Here is a 15,088-nt window from a genome sequence, read left to right as displayed (position 1 = left end):
TGTGTAAAAGTATTTTTCTTTTCCAGATTATGCTCAACCCTGGGAAGGGATCGGTGCAGCTAAGCCACAGAGCCTTGGCAGAGCTAAATCTTTCTTTGAAACAGATGATAGGAGAAGTGTGGAGGGGAAAGGAAATCACGGCTATGCGTCTGAACACTCGTCAGAGGACAGTAATATTTACTCCTGGGCAAACAGACCTTCCCTTCAAACTGTCTGCAAGCAAGAGGGTCAGCTCTACATTGCCATAACAATCCGGGACACTGGGACAGTCTGAACCAGGTTCTCTCCCCTGGTGAATTCCTGCTGTAGACCTTCATAAGGAAGCAGCCCAGGAAAGAAGAGGAAACAGAGCATAGTAATCATTAACAGGTAACGTAGCTGCGCATGTTTATATCTCTTTCTGCTCAAGGAAGGAAGCATTTACAAGCTCTAATGAAGTCAGCTTCATCATCTCTTCTGCATCAGTTGGCCTGTGTCCTAGAGCTCTGAAAGGCATTTCCTTTGCACCACTCATCACTCCTGGTGGGTTCCTGAAGCATCCCAGCTCCAACCACAAGCAGGGTGGGGAGAAGGAGCCCCTAAGGTTTCACTGCAGAGTGACTGGTGGCATCTGACTCTGCTGCAGCTGAGCAAACAAGATTGCAGCTCATTAGGCTTCTGCTGCCCCCACATGCAACTCTGCTGGGCAACTCGCAGCACCACATCCTATCTTTGTAATGAAAACTGTTCTACTGCTTTGTCTAAGGCTCTGAATTCTGCCTGGGTCTGTGCATTTTATGCCTCTGAATATTCATGGCAAACTGAAAAACAACAAGAACACACAGAATGATTCTGAGGCCTTAAGTTTCAATTTTCAAACAACACTGCAAGATTCTATTCCTCGCTGAATGTGGATAACGGCTTAGAAAGGAGTAGGGCATCAGGTAAACATGCAGGTATCAGGAAGGCTAGGCAAGGCTTCCAAGTGGCTTGGGGGGTGGGGAGAAGAATTTTCATCAACTTGTGCGAGTACCTCTCGTATGGCGTGCCATTTTATGTTTCTTAAGGTAAAGGTAAAGGTAAAGGTAAAGGGACCCCTGACCATTAGGTCCAGTCGTGGCCGACTCTGGGGTTGTGGCGCTCATCTCGCTTTATTGGCTGAGGGAGCCAGCGTACAGCTTCTGGGTCATGTGGCCAGCAGGACTAAGCCGCTTCTGGCGAACGAGAGCAGTGCATGGAAATGCTGTTTACCTTCCCGCCAGAGCGGTACCTATTTATCTACTTGCACTTTGATGTTCTTTCGAACTGCTAGGTTGGCAGGAGCAGGGACCGAGCAACGGGAGCTCACCCCGTCGCGGGGATTCGAACTGCCGACCTTCTGATCGGCAAGTCCTAAGCTCTGTGGTTTAATCCACAGCGCCACCTGTGTCCCCTCCTGTATAGCTAGTAAGCTTTCAAATAATAAAGCAAACCTAACTGCTCTGTTAGAGGCAGAGCTGGAGAGGGGAGGCCACAGGCTGGATTTAAAGATGTTGTGGGCCGCGTCCGGCCTCCCAATCCCTGCCTAAGATACTACTCTGCCATCGTCTTGTGCCCAACAGCCCAGAGTTAAATGGAGCGAAACTGAAAAGGTGCAATTTCCTTCCTCCAACCCTCCCACCCCCACAAACAACATGGTCAGCAGAAAAGAGACCAGCTGGTAATGGAGAGCAAAGCTCAAGGAACCACTCCGTGTAGTAGCTCTTGCTCTCGTTAATGTTCAGCCATGCTGTGCCCTGCCAAGAAAACTAATGACTGCTGAAGAGGCAATAAGCTGAGACTCTCAAGCACTTACCTGATAAGAAACTCCCTTCTGGTTTCATCTGTAATGTGCATGAAATGTGACACCCCTCAATACCAAACAGGAGTTTCCAAACTACCTGCCCTGTCTAAATTCTGTCTGACCTCTGGGTTCCACAGTATCACTCCTGAGGCAACAGGAAGCAACGGAAGGGATAATAATAATAAAAAATTTTATTTATACCATGCCCTCCCTGGCCAGAGCTGGGCTCAGGGCGGCTAACAGCAGTAAAATTACAGTAAAAACATAATAGGGGAAAAAACCCAATTTAAAATACAGGTTAAAATGCACTTTAAAATGCAGCCTCATTTTAAAAGTAGCCCATAGATCAAAAACATAAGGGGAGGGAAACAGAAGGGTCAGACTGAGTCCAAACCAAAGGCTAGGTGGAACAGCTCTGTCTTGCAGGCCCTGCGGAAAGATGTCAAGTCCCACAGGGCCCTAGTCTTTTGGGACAGAGCGTTCCACCACGTCGGGGCCAGTATTGAAAAGGCCCTGGCCCTAGTTGAGACCAATCTAACCACCTTGCGACTTGGGACCTCCAAAATGTTGTCATTTGTGGACCTTAAGGTCCTCCGCGGGGCATACCAGGAGAGGCGGTCCCTTAGGTACCATGGGTGTGTTTCCTCCATATACAGCCCAAATGATGTGTTTTTCCAGAAAGACTGGCGCTTCTGACACCCACAAAAAGGCACAGGGGGAATTTTTCTCTAGGAACCGTTTAGCATGTGTGGGAGTATTTTTCAGTTGTCAAAGCCAAAATCAAAATTTGAGCAGAGGGAAATGGATCAAGTGTAGTTCCTTGTCCGAAACCTTGGGGTAGCTCCCGTCTAAAAAGCTGTGGAAAATAATGCAATGATAAAAGAGATTGTTTCAGTTACGTCTCGAACGGCCCGTCAAGCAACCACTGTGAGTCTTCTGAGAAAGCACACCTGAAAGCTACAAGGGCAGAGACAACTTCACTTCGATACACTATAAGATTCCTTAGTGCAATATGAAATAAATTATTTAAAGACACTGTAAACGTTAAGGAAATTTCTATTTGTCCCACACAGCCTTCCCCAGCCTGCTACCCTTCCAGTATTTTGGACTACAACTCCCATCAATATGTTCATGCTCGCTGTGACTGATGGGAGTTGTAGTTCCATGAAGGCTATCAGGGGAAGGCAAACTGATATGAAACTTGTAAGCTTTCATATCCTCACAGCATCAGAGGTTGATATCATTAACATCAGATTGCCATTTTTACCCAATGATGTACGGCTGCCCACTAGAGCATCAGACCATTGGTCCATATGGGTTATAATCACCTACTGTTCAGAGAACAGATCTCAAGTGTTATGCAGATACAGTAGATGCTTGGGTTGTGAACGTGATCCGTGCGGAAGGTACGTTCGCAACCAGCAGCGTTCGCAACCTGCAGCGCCGTGTCTGCGCATGCGGGGGTCGTGATTCGACGCTTCTGTGCGTGCGAAAAATGCGATTAAGGGTTTCTGTGCATGCGCGATCGCCGAAACCCGGAAGTAACCTGTTCCAGTACTTTCGGGTTCAGCACAGTGCGCAACCCAAAAACACGCAACCTGAAGCGTCTGTAACCCGAGGTATGACTGTACCTTTACCAGTCATGTTATCCAAGAGCCTTTAACAAGCCTGCCTCCGGTGCAACTAGACATGTCAGAGACAAACTCAACATCTTCTGCCCACCAGCTACGTGTGCCACACTTGAGCTAGGGCCTGTTTCAAAATTAGATTCAAAACATTTTGCATAAATACCAACATACAAAATTTGACACACACAATTGTTGTTGTTTTTTTTTAAAAAAAAATTTAAGCCAACTCTCTACACTGGAAGAAAGTGAGGAATACAGATGACTAGAATCTCAAGACACTTTCGCAAGTACCAACAACACCTCTTTGTCCCCGACACATTTATATTTAACTTGGGACAGGAATAACATGGTTCCTAATGTGGAAACCATCCGTTTTACTTCTGACAATAATCCCGAGAAGTGCAAGTATCTAATTAAACAACAGCAGCAGCAATGAGGCAGGCACGATCCCAGTTCTACGAAGAGGCACGACCAGGAGGGCATCATCCGTTGCCAAGGCGGCATTTTACCTCCGAGGAGCACAAACGACAGGAGTAAGGCCATGAAGACATTACGATCGGAACATGCGTATTATGGGACACGGCAAATCTCCTTTGCAAAAGCCTGCGGCCCTCTCCCCCACCCGCTCGCATCTTGGGATGCTGAGCACAGCCTTCGCTCCCAGGCAAGCTGACAAGTTCCCCGCCCAGCGCTTTGTCTTTTGCAAAGAGCTGCTGGTGCCACAAGGCGAGCGTTTCATTCGAGGAGAAATATGGAGCGCCTTCTTCCAAGCAAAGGAGGGTCTGCTGCAGGGCAGGCCTTGAGCTGCTGGCACAGCCCCATTTCTCATGCTCCCAACCGTTCGCGATTCGGCCACAGTGGGAGGGCAGGGAACGAGAGAGGCACCGCTCTCTCGCCAGGGACATTGAAAGAGCACAGAAACTCGTGGAACTTCTCTCTCTCTCTCTTTTTGGAAATATGCATTATATCCACCTGGATATTTCCACAGCCACTGACCCTGTGAAAGGGCTTCTCTCCCACTGCCTCTTGCCCCCACCCACCCAAAAACGGAAGCTGGGCAATGCAGAATGAGGCTGAGCAACACTGGGAAGACCTCAGTGGGTGGATTCTCAGGGCGCTTTCCCATGCATTCAGGCTCTTTCTACAATTAATATTTTTATTAAACAAACAAAACAAACACCTGGATTCCAAAAGGTCCAAGGACTGCATGGCCAGAAGATTTGGATGCTGCTCCCAGCCTAGGTAGTATGAAGGCTTCATTTAGTTGCAAACTAACCACTTTTGATTGTTATGGAAACCCATTAGTACAAGCCCTCATTACCAATATATATTTTTAACAAAATAAACCTGATGATGATTAGGATGCACTCTTGTTCAGGAAACGAATGAATTTTTTAAAAAAAGAGCAATGTTATTTAAACCAAATTATTTAAATTGGTCTTTTTTTCTGAGCAATTTAAATCAGTGGTTTAAATTGCCTTAATTTAAATCAACCCCCCCTGTAGACAGCCTCTTTTTACTAACTAAGCCGTATTTGGATGAAGCTGAAATGAAATAAAAGCAAGGAAGGGGCTGTTCACAGTAACACTTCAGTCGTGGTTTGATGGTGGAGATCTCCCTAACAATCTACAAGTAAATATTATTTAGTTACAAACTCTATCAAGGAAAGCAAAGGTGGTTCTGAGGCTTGACCTCTGCAGTCCTTGCAAAGAGAGAAGGCCATTTCACGCAATACGCCTTCATTTGCCTCGGTCAATAGACTCAAGGGGAGGCTACCAGCAATGAATACAACTGTAGGATCCACGCACTACACTTTAAACCTACACTTAAAAAAGGCAAAGGTACCCCTGCCCGTACGGGTCAGTCTTGACAGACTCTAGGGTTGTGCGCCCATCTCACTTAAGAGGCCGAGGGCCAGCGCTGTCCGGAGACACTTCCGGGTCACGTGGCCAGCGTGACAAAGCCGCATCTGGCGAGCCAGCGCAGCACACGGAAACGCCGTTTACCTTCCCGCCAGTAAGGGGTCCCTATTTATTTACTTGCACTTAAGGGTGCTTTCGAACTGCTAGGTTGGCAGGCGCTGGGACCGAACAACGGGAGCGCACCCCGGCGCGGGGATTCGAACTGCCGACCTTTCGATCGGCAAGCCCTAGGCGCTGAAGCTTTTACCCACAGCGCCACCCGCGTCCCAAAAACCTACATTTAAGTTGCCACTTAAACATGCAATGTGCGAAGCAACTGCAAATTTGCTGACCAAAATGCAGCAGCGCCCTCGCCTCCCTCAAGCTATGCAAAGCGCAAAAGGGTCTTATGCTGCTCCCTGTCTCTGTGTACCCCCATACACATTCCCCAAATTTGCTCTGGGTGATTAGAAGAACTGCCAGAACGGGGCAAAGGGGTAGGAGACGGCTCCACCAGACAAACAGAAATGCTTGTGCTGAAGGAACTCTGTCCTTTGCACGACACAATTACCGCATTTTTTGCAGCATAAGACACACTTTTTTCCTCCTAAAAGTAAGGGGAAATGTGTGTGCGTCTTATGGAGCGAATGCAGGATGCACAGCTATCCCAGAAGCCAGAACAGCAAGAGGGAGAGCTGCGCAGCGCCTCTTGAGAGCCAGTGTGGTGTAGTGGTTAGGAGCAGTGGACTCGTAATCTGGGGAACCGGGTTCGCTTCCCCGCTCCTCCACATGCAGCTGCTGAGTGACCTTGGGCCAGTCACACTTCTTTGAAGTCTCTCAGCCCCACTCACCTCACAGAGTGTTTGTTGTGGGGGAGGAAGGGAAAGGAGAATGTTAGCTGCTTTGAGACTCCTTTGGGTAGTGATAAAGCGGGATATCAAATCCAAACTCTTCTTCTCCTTGGTCTGCTGGCTTCCCAGTGAAGCAGGATGAGGGACGGAAGGGGCTCCATAAGGGCTGCACAGCTTGCTCTGGCTTTTCAGGGAGGTGGAAGAAGGGACGGAGGGCAGCCCATCAGTCCCTTCTCCCACCTCCCGGAAAAGCCAGCAAGAACCGCTCTATCTTTAAAGAGCCACGCCAAGCGAGCGTGTCTGCGGCTCTTGCTGACTTTTCTTGTTTTCCTCCTCTAAAAACTAGGTGCGTCTTATGGTTGGGTGCGTCTTGTAGAGCAAAAAATACGGTAATTCCATCCTAGATGCCTGATCTCTAGTTGAGGCCAGTCTGAAAACCCCTATTTGCAGAGATTGAGAGCAGGGGAGGAAACTGTAGGGGAGAATGAATGAGTTAAGAGGGTGTGTGCTTGTGTGTGCTGACTCGTTTCTGTGCCACTGACTCTCCCTGGCAAATGCCTCCATCAAAGAATCACAGAACTGGAGAGTCGGAAGGGACTCCAAGGGCCATCTAGTCCAACCCCCTGCAATGCAGAAATCTCAACTAAAGCATCCCTGAGAGACGGCCATCTAACCTCTGCTTAAAAACCTCCAAGGAAGAAGAAACCACCACTTCCCAAGGGAGTCCGCTCCACTATCCAACAGCCCTTACTGTCAGAAAGTTCTTCCTGATGTTTAGCCGGAATCTCCTTTTTTGTAACTTGAAGCCCTGGGTTCGAGTCCTGCCCCCCCAGAGCAGGAGAATACAAGCTTGTTCCATCTTCCATGTGAAAGCCCTTGAGATATTTGAAGATGGCTATCATATCTTTGTTGTGGGGAAGGTGTTTATAAAGGGGACTCGGCAGTGGGGGAAGGATGTTTTTAATCATATACTTTCATTACTCAGTTGCTGCACCGCTCTCTCCCAAGGAGGATCTAGGCCACACCTTGTGAAAGTCTTGCCTTAGAACAGTGGTTCTCAAAGTGGGTGGATTAACCCACCAAGAGGCAAGGGGGTGGCAGGAGGTATAAATGACTATTAGACTTTGAAAAGCTGGGATCATTGGATTAAGTCCACCTATTTTGTTGAAATAATTAAACTAGTTTTAACTGGATTTTGAATAAATGTGCAATTAATGGTTTTGAATTATATTGTGTTATTATCTTTCTCAATGCAAACCGTTATTCTGAATGATGCTTTTTATTGGCCATGGGGCACTGTGGAGGAGTTTACTGAAGCAAGGGGTGTGTGGCTTGAAAAAGTTTAGGAACCACTTGCCACCTTCAAACACACCAGCGACAAACAAGAGAAGACCAAAGGGCCTTGCCGATTTACCTTGTTCAAGCCTCTTCATCTGCTGAATCTGGTCAACCGTTTTCTTCAGAATCTTGCATTTGTCAGGTTTGACGCTTAGGCTGTCGATCTCTCCGATATTGGCTGAGAGCAGCTCTGCCAGCTCTTCCAGGTATTTGTTCTCTTGTTCCCTGCGCCGTTTCTCATTGCTGTTGGAGAAAAGCAACGCTCAGTTACTAAGCTCCTCAGTAATCAAAGCCTATGCATGCTTTAAAATAATCCAAAATTCTGGCAGATGAAGCTGATGGACTACATGGAAATGGCGGAAATGACTGGCAGAATCCGAGACCAGGGAGAAGAGTCGGTGGAAGAAGATTGGAAAAAAATTAAAGTATATTTACAGAAATACTGCAAAATTAATGAATGTTAGAAGAATGCTGGAATGAAGTTATATGGTTTTAGCAGAAATGTTATAAAGAATTAAGCAAAAACTGATTGTTAATGGGTTAAAGTGGAAAATTTAAAGTTAGATTGTGTTAAGATAAATTATAGAACAAAAAATTGAGAAAGAGGGAAAGGATTTGCTGAATTAGCTAATTGAACCAGAATACAAAAAAAGGGAGGTGTGAGGAGGTCGAGGAAACAAGTAAATGAAAGGTAAAGATATGGAAATTGGATGTGTTTTTAAATGTTTTTGTTTTTCTTGTTGTTTTGATGTATTGTCTTTTTCGTTTTCCTTTTTATTTTTGATGTATTGTTTGTTAAATTTTTTATTGCTTTTTTCTCATTCTTTCTTTCTGTAATTATAAAACTTCTAATAAATATTATTAAAAAAAAATAAAAATCCAAAATTCACACTAAGGACAGCCCAAAATAAGGACGCGAGTTTATTGAATATTTGTGGGTGTTTTGTGAATATGACTCTGACTGCAATCTAATCCATTCAAACAACAAGTCACGGGATGTGTAACCAAGGGTCCAGGCATCAGTTCAAGATTATCTGATCCAACTCCATCCCATATTATAACCATTTCCCATGCCGGTAAAAACAAAACCAGACCAGTGTCACTAACGTATAGCATCAGCTAATAATAAAATGCAATGATAAAGGGCTTACAGCAACTTGCTAAGAATCTACGGTAAAGGTAAAGGACCCCTGGCAGTTAAGTCCAGTCGCAGACGACTCTGGGGTTGCGGCACACATCTCGCTTTACAGGCCAAGGGAGTCGGCGTTTGTCTGCAGAAAGTTTTTCTGTGTCATGTGGCCAGCATGACTAAGCCGCTTCTGGCGCAATGAACACCAAAACCAGAGCAGTGCATGGAAACGCCATTTACCTTTCCGCTGGAGTGGTACCTATTTATCTACTTGCACTGGTGTGCTTTTGAACTGCTAAGTTGGCAGGAGCTGGGACAGAGCAACGGGAGCTCACCCCGTCGCGGGGATTCGAACCGCCAACCTTCTGATCAGCAAGCCCAAGAGGCTTGGTGCTTTAGACCACAGCACCACCCGCGTCCCTTGCTAAGAATCTACATGTCAGCAATTCAATTATTTAGTTGCTGCCATTGGGAAGTGCTGGAGCTCAGTGGTGGAGCATCTGCCCAGAAGGTCTCAGGTTTAGTCCCTGGCATCTTCAGGTCAGGTTGGAAGAGACTCTTCCACCTGAAATCCTCAAGAGCTGCTGCCGGCTGAGCTAGATGGACCAATGGCTTGACTGGGTATAAGGCAGATTCCTATGGTCAGTGTGTACAATGTAAGGCTAGTCAGCTGGCCCATTTCATACCACCTTAATCATGAGCATGAAAAGAGGGATTCAAAAAGAATGAATGAGCATATAATGTGTTCTCAAAAAACTGCTTTTTCTGCTCATTACTAGAAGTCAAGAGGATGCAGACTTTTTATTGACAGTTTTATGAGATTTTTGATCCACAGATATGCATTTGCAGGTGGCGCTGTGGGTTAAACCACAGAGCCTAGGACTTGCCGATCAGAAGGTTGGCGGTTCGAATCCCCGCGACGGGGTGAGCTCCCGTTGCTCGGTCCCTGCTCCTGCCCACCTAGCAGTTTGAAAGCATGTCAAAGTGCAAGTAGATAAATAGGTACCACTCCGGCGGGAAGGTAAACGGCGTTTCCGTGCGCTGCTCTAGTTCACCAGAAGCGGCTTAGTCCTGCTGGCCACATGACCCGGAAGCTGCACGCCGGCTCCCTCGGCCAATAAAGCGAGGTGAGTGCCGCAACCCTAGAGTCGGCCACAACTGGACCTAATGGTCAGGGGTCCCTTTACCTTTACAGTCATACCTCGGGTTACAGATGCTTCAGGTTGTGTGTTTTCGGGTTGCACACCGCACTGAACCCAGAATTACCAGAACGGGTTACTTCTGCGCACTCACACATGCGCAGAAGCGCTAAATGGTTCTTTGCGCATGTGCAGAAGTGCCAAATTGCGACCCGCGTGTGCGCAGACGTGGCGCTGTGGGTCGCGAACGCTGTGGGTTGCGAAATGCCTCCCACACAGATCACGTTCGCAACCCGAGCGTCCACTGTATTGCACTAGGCTCATTATTATCACAGCCTGCATTTTTGTGCTTAAGAGTGCATTTACTATTCCTATGTTAGCTCTCGAGTTGCAATGCACTTTGGCTGCTTTTGCACAGAAATATTTGAGGCTCTCTCTTTCTCTCATAGGTTTAGGCTCATACTTCTCTTCTACACACACACACACACACACTGCCTCAGCAGGCTATACGGCTATGAACACAGAACAGCCACTCAACCGCTCAAGCTATAAGGAGGCCACTAAAGGCAAAAAGAAACTGGCAAATTGCCAACAGGAATAAATTGTGATGGCAGCGCGCCAAGAAAGCAAGTTAATAAGCTAAAAGGCAGAAGAGATTTTTTAAAAAATAAAATAAAATAAAAGAAGGGAAATCAATCTGTTTGCAAAAGCTGCTAAAGCAATCGCTTTATAAGCAAATCTAAGAAGCTTCCAACACACCATGGAACTATGTAGATGAAGAGCGAGTAGCCTTTACTTGGCTGCAATTACTCCTTTTTATACTTTGGAGCATCTGAGAGCAACTCTGCGGGCTTTTTTCTTTAATGCAATGATAGCACGGCTCGTTGCTGAGTGGGATTTGGATGCCTTTCCTCAAGGTTGCAATTCTGTTGCTGAGGGGGTGGGGAGATCCTGCATTTCCACAGCACTGCAACTATAGGATCTTCGAAGCACAGCCTTTCCCTCCCGCCCAGCACCACCTCCTGTTAGCAGGGCTTCATCAACACAGGGGACAAAGCCCCCGTCCCTCCCCCAAAATGCAGTCCCACCAGCCATCAGGTTACCCTCCCAGCTCCCACTCAGTCCTGCCATTTCAATAGCCATTTCCATCTTCTCCATATTGTTCTTTGGAGATTATACTGAAGCGTTAGAAGCCGTATCTAGACCTATCGACATTTTTTCGTTTTGTGTATGTTTCCGAGCACAATTCAAAGTGCTGGTGCTGACCTTTAAAGCCCTAAACGTCCTCGGTCCAGTATACCTGAAGGAACATCTCCACCCCCATCGTTCTACCCGGACACTGAGGTCCAGTGCCGAGGGCCTTCTGGCAGTTTCCTTGCTGCGAGAAGCCAAGTTACAGGGAACCAGGCAGAGGGCCTTCTCGGTGGTGGCACCCGCCCTGTGGAACGTCCTCCCACGAGATGTCAAAGAAAAGAACAACTACCAGACTTTCAGAAGATATCTGAAGGCAGCCCTGTTTAGGGAAGCTTTTAATGTTTGATGCATTACTGTATTCTAATATTTTGTTGGATAGACAGTCACAGTAGCCCTTATCTAACAAAATAATTGGGGGGGGGGGGTGTTCCTGCAAAAGATAGCATCGCTCCTATTCAAGCTTTTAAAAATAATATAATCATAATAAAAAAAATTTATTTATACCCCGCCCATCTGGCTGGGCTTCCCCACTCTGGGCAGCTTCCAACCAAATATTAGAATACAGTAATGCATCAAACATTAAAAGCTTCCCTAAACAGGGCTGCCTTCAGATGTCTTATAAAAGTAAGATAGTTGCTTATTTCCTTGACATCTGATGGGAGGGCGTTCCACAAGGCAGGCGCCACTACTGAGAAGGCCCTCTGCCTGGTTCCCGTAACTTCGCTTCTCGCAGTGAGGGAACTGAAAAGGCATTCGGAGCTGGACCTCAGTGTCCTGGCTGGATGACGGGGGTGGAGACACTCCTTCAGGTATTCTGGGCCGAGGCCGTTTAGGGCTTTCAAGGTCAGCACCAACACTTTGAATTGTGCTTGGAAATGTACTGGGAGCCAATATAGGTCTTTTAGGACTGGTATTATGTGGTCTCAGCAGCCACTCCCTGTCATCAGTCTGGCTTCTGCATTCTGGATTAGTTGTAGTTTCCGGGTCACCTTCAAAGGTAGCCCCACGTAGAGCGCATTGCAGTAGTCCAAGCGTGGAGGAGAGATTGGTGGCACTTAGGCGTAGTCTCAGATTGCTTAGAAAAGACCCTGGAGAGCACGGGCCTTAGGCAGCTATAGGGAGGTGGGACAAGTCATCCATGGGGCAAGACCTACCAGAGATGAGTTGCTGTGCTCATTACGCCTGACACTCTTGTGCAAATTGCATTTTTGCTAATAAAGATTTAATACCAACTTGCATGGTGTGATTTACTGCTGACACACTCCTGTCCTGTTAAGGAGGGGGTATTGGAACATCTGGAAGATCTGCTGGACGATGGGTTTGCTCTGATGATTGAAATATTAACTAAATAGTAGCATGAGCATTTTAGTTGAGGTCAAATTAAGAGGGGGGATCAGTAAAGTAACTTGTGCATGAATTTATTTAAAGATTAAAGAACGTAACTCAATGCCCCTGTTGCTATGGCAACATGTAAGCTGTAGGAATAGAGAAGAATAAGGGCAATTTCCCCTAGAGAAAAGCATCATAAGGATATGATTTCAACGAGAAAGTTTTCCTACCATACCAAAGTACCATCCCCTGCAACAGTTAAAACTCTCTAGACCACGGGTGTCAAACACAAGGCCCGCGGGCCAAATGTGGCCCGCCAGACCTCGTCATGTGGCCCCTGTAGCCGCCGCCGGCCGCCAGCCTTCACCTTTTATTCTCGCTTTTTTTTTTTTTGACACAAGAAAGCCGCCTCTTCAGCGCATGCGCGGCAGCCTACAAGCCAGAGAACGTCTGCCCTCTAGCGGCGCCAGCCGTTCTACACAGGAAACCTCCACTTGTTTTTATATTGAGTGCATGCTATCCTGTGATGTGACAGATCCATTTTTCAATAAATTGTACAATAATTGTACATTTGAATATCTACTTGCCATTATTCTGACTATGTTTCTGCTTTCAGAGCTAGTTATTACTTACATTATTACAAAAAAGCAGTAATAATTGAATGCAGTGACAATAATTTATGACAATAAAGAGTGGACACATAGTCCTACAGATACAACCGGCCCTTTGAGGGTGACCAAACTGCTGATGCGGCCCCCAATGAATTTGAGTTAGACACCCTTGCTCTAGACGTTAATGCAAAAGAAAACGGCAAATTAGCAGACCCAAAGCTAGAACGAAGGCTGACAGCCAATGAAAAAATATCTCAAGTCGATTAATCATACAAGCTAATTGATGAATTGCTTAATCAATCAGTTAAATTGGCATGGGCGTGCAAGTGAGTAATATAACAGTTAAATGAAAAATAAAGTAGTCTATTTTAGTTGATGCAAGCAAACACTTTTTCGTATGTAATGTTGCCTAATATATATATTTCAGTGAAGTTGTTTTCCCTATAAGAATGATTTTTTATACATTATTTTTACTAATTTATAGTGCATTTATAGGCACACTTTGCACTAGTATTTGCATTTCTGTACAGCACTTCCTTGCAAAATTCAGAGAGGTATGAATTCAGAGACATTTGAAGGATAGCAGTGCTTTGGTTTGCACATTTTTTCAGAAAGTACATATGACATAAGTTTGCTTTGCACATGACCGGTTTTGCACAAAGCTGCTATGTGCTACAAATAATAATTAATTAATAGTAATTTTATTATCTATACCCTGCCCATCTGGCTGGGTTTCCCCAGCCATGTAAAGAACTGTCCACAAAAAGATTCACAATACATTTTTTGTGTGATTTCATGTTGGATCCCCATCCCCACCCTTTTCCAGACTATCTGTGAACCAGAAAATCCAGATTCAATGGCAAAAATGGTTGAGGAGGAGGCCATGTGGACTCTAGGAAAAGCATGCAGCTGCAAGCAGCACCAAATACACATTGAATTGCCATGTGGAGGGAACCTACTGCCAAAATGAGGTGAAAAAGTTCAAGACATTCCTCCCGGGAGGTGACAAAGGCAGAGCGAATCATGCATGGTTCATAGTTCATGCCTGCCATCCACATTTTCAAAGAATTGCAAGGACCACCACGCCCACGTCTAGGAGTCCCAGGAAGTTGCTCAATGCTACAGGGAACCAGGCAGAGGGCCTTCTCGGTAGTGGCGCCCACCCTGTGGAACGCCCTCCCATCAGATGTCAAAGAGATAAACAACTACCTGGCATTTAGAAGACATCTGAAAGCAGCCCTGTTTAGGGAAGTTTTTAATGTGTGATACTTTAATGTATTTTTTGTTGGAAGCCGCCCAGAGTGGTTGGGGAAACCCAGCCAGATGGGCAGGGTACAAATAATAAATTACTATTACTATTACTATTACTACTACAAAGGTCTGTCTACTATTACAAGGGCCTTCTCGGTAGTGGCGCCTACCCTGTGGAATGCCCTCCCTTCAGATGTGAAGGAAATAAGTAGCTATCCTATCTTTAAAAGACATCTGGAGGCAGGCCTGTTTTTAATATTTAATGCTGTATTGTTTTTAACACTCGATTGGGAGCCGCCCAGAGTGGCTGGGGAAACTCAGCCAGATGGGCGGGGTATAAATAAAAATTATTATTATTATTATTATTATTATTATTATTATTATTATTAATGTTATTAGCAAGGCCACTCCATTTCTACCTTATAGTACAGCTGTGGGGTGGCCAAGTTAGAAAAAGATGCAGCCCACACGAGCATGCAATGCCCTTACAAAGTTGAAGAAGGAAGACATTAATCGTGACAGCCGGCTTCTACGCTTAATGACAAACCAGGGGAATGGAAAGGACAGGAGTAAAGGAAGAAAACAACTGGGTCTGTTTGCTCTGTGCAAATCCTGTAAATCCAACCCCAGAGGCATCTGGATTCTGGACACATCAGTGCTAATCTGGAAGGGAAGCTATTAAGCTGAAGTCCAAGATTCAGCTGGGAAATTCAGAGGGGGAGAATTTTGGAAGCATGGCTGCTTTTGAGATACCACAGGGGGCTGGCACTAACTTCTTGTATTTAACAAAATTTGCTGGTCAGTTAATGGGGAGAGGGTAGTTAATTGAACAAATAATTACATTCTGATGTTTAATCTAATGGATGAATTAACTAAATGTGGCAGTCGTAGTTAAAACCTGGCCCTTGGGCGAGAA

The 15,088-nt window shown here is 45.9% G+C and overlaps 1 protein-coding gene across 6 annotated transcripts in view; it reads right to left on the bottom strand.

The window, feature by feature from the left end:
• Positions 1-15,088, bottom strand: part of NCOA1 (nuclear receptor coactivator 1) — a 313,251-nt gene that overhangs the window by 84,684 nt on the left and 213,479 nt on the right. For all 6 annotated transcript variants that reach the window (XR_014509245.1, XM_083432484.1, XM_083432488.1 and 3 more), the window contains one exon: positions 7,596-7,762. Coding sequence is in view for 5 of the 6 variants with exons in the window: in XM_083432484.1 (XP_083288610.1) it covers positions 7,596-7,762 (167 nt within the window). In the remaining variant the exon portion in view is untranslated. The remainder of the gene's footprint in view (positions 1-7,595; positions 7,763-15,088) is intronic.

Source organism: Podarcis tiliguerta, assembly GCF_965153285.1.
Source record: "Podarcis tiliguerta genome assembly, chromosome: 3".
Lineage (NCBI taxonomy): Eukaryota > Metazoa > Chordata > Lepidosauria > Squamata > Lacertidae > Podarcis > Podarcis tiliguerta.
Note: the sequence above shows the minus strand (reverse complement) of the source record. Positions and strands in the feature narration are given on the sequence as shown.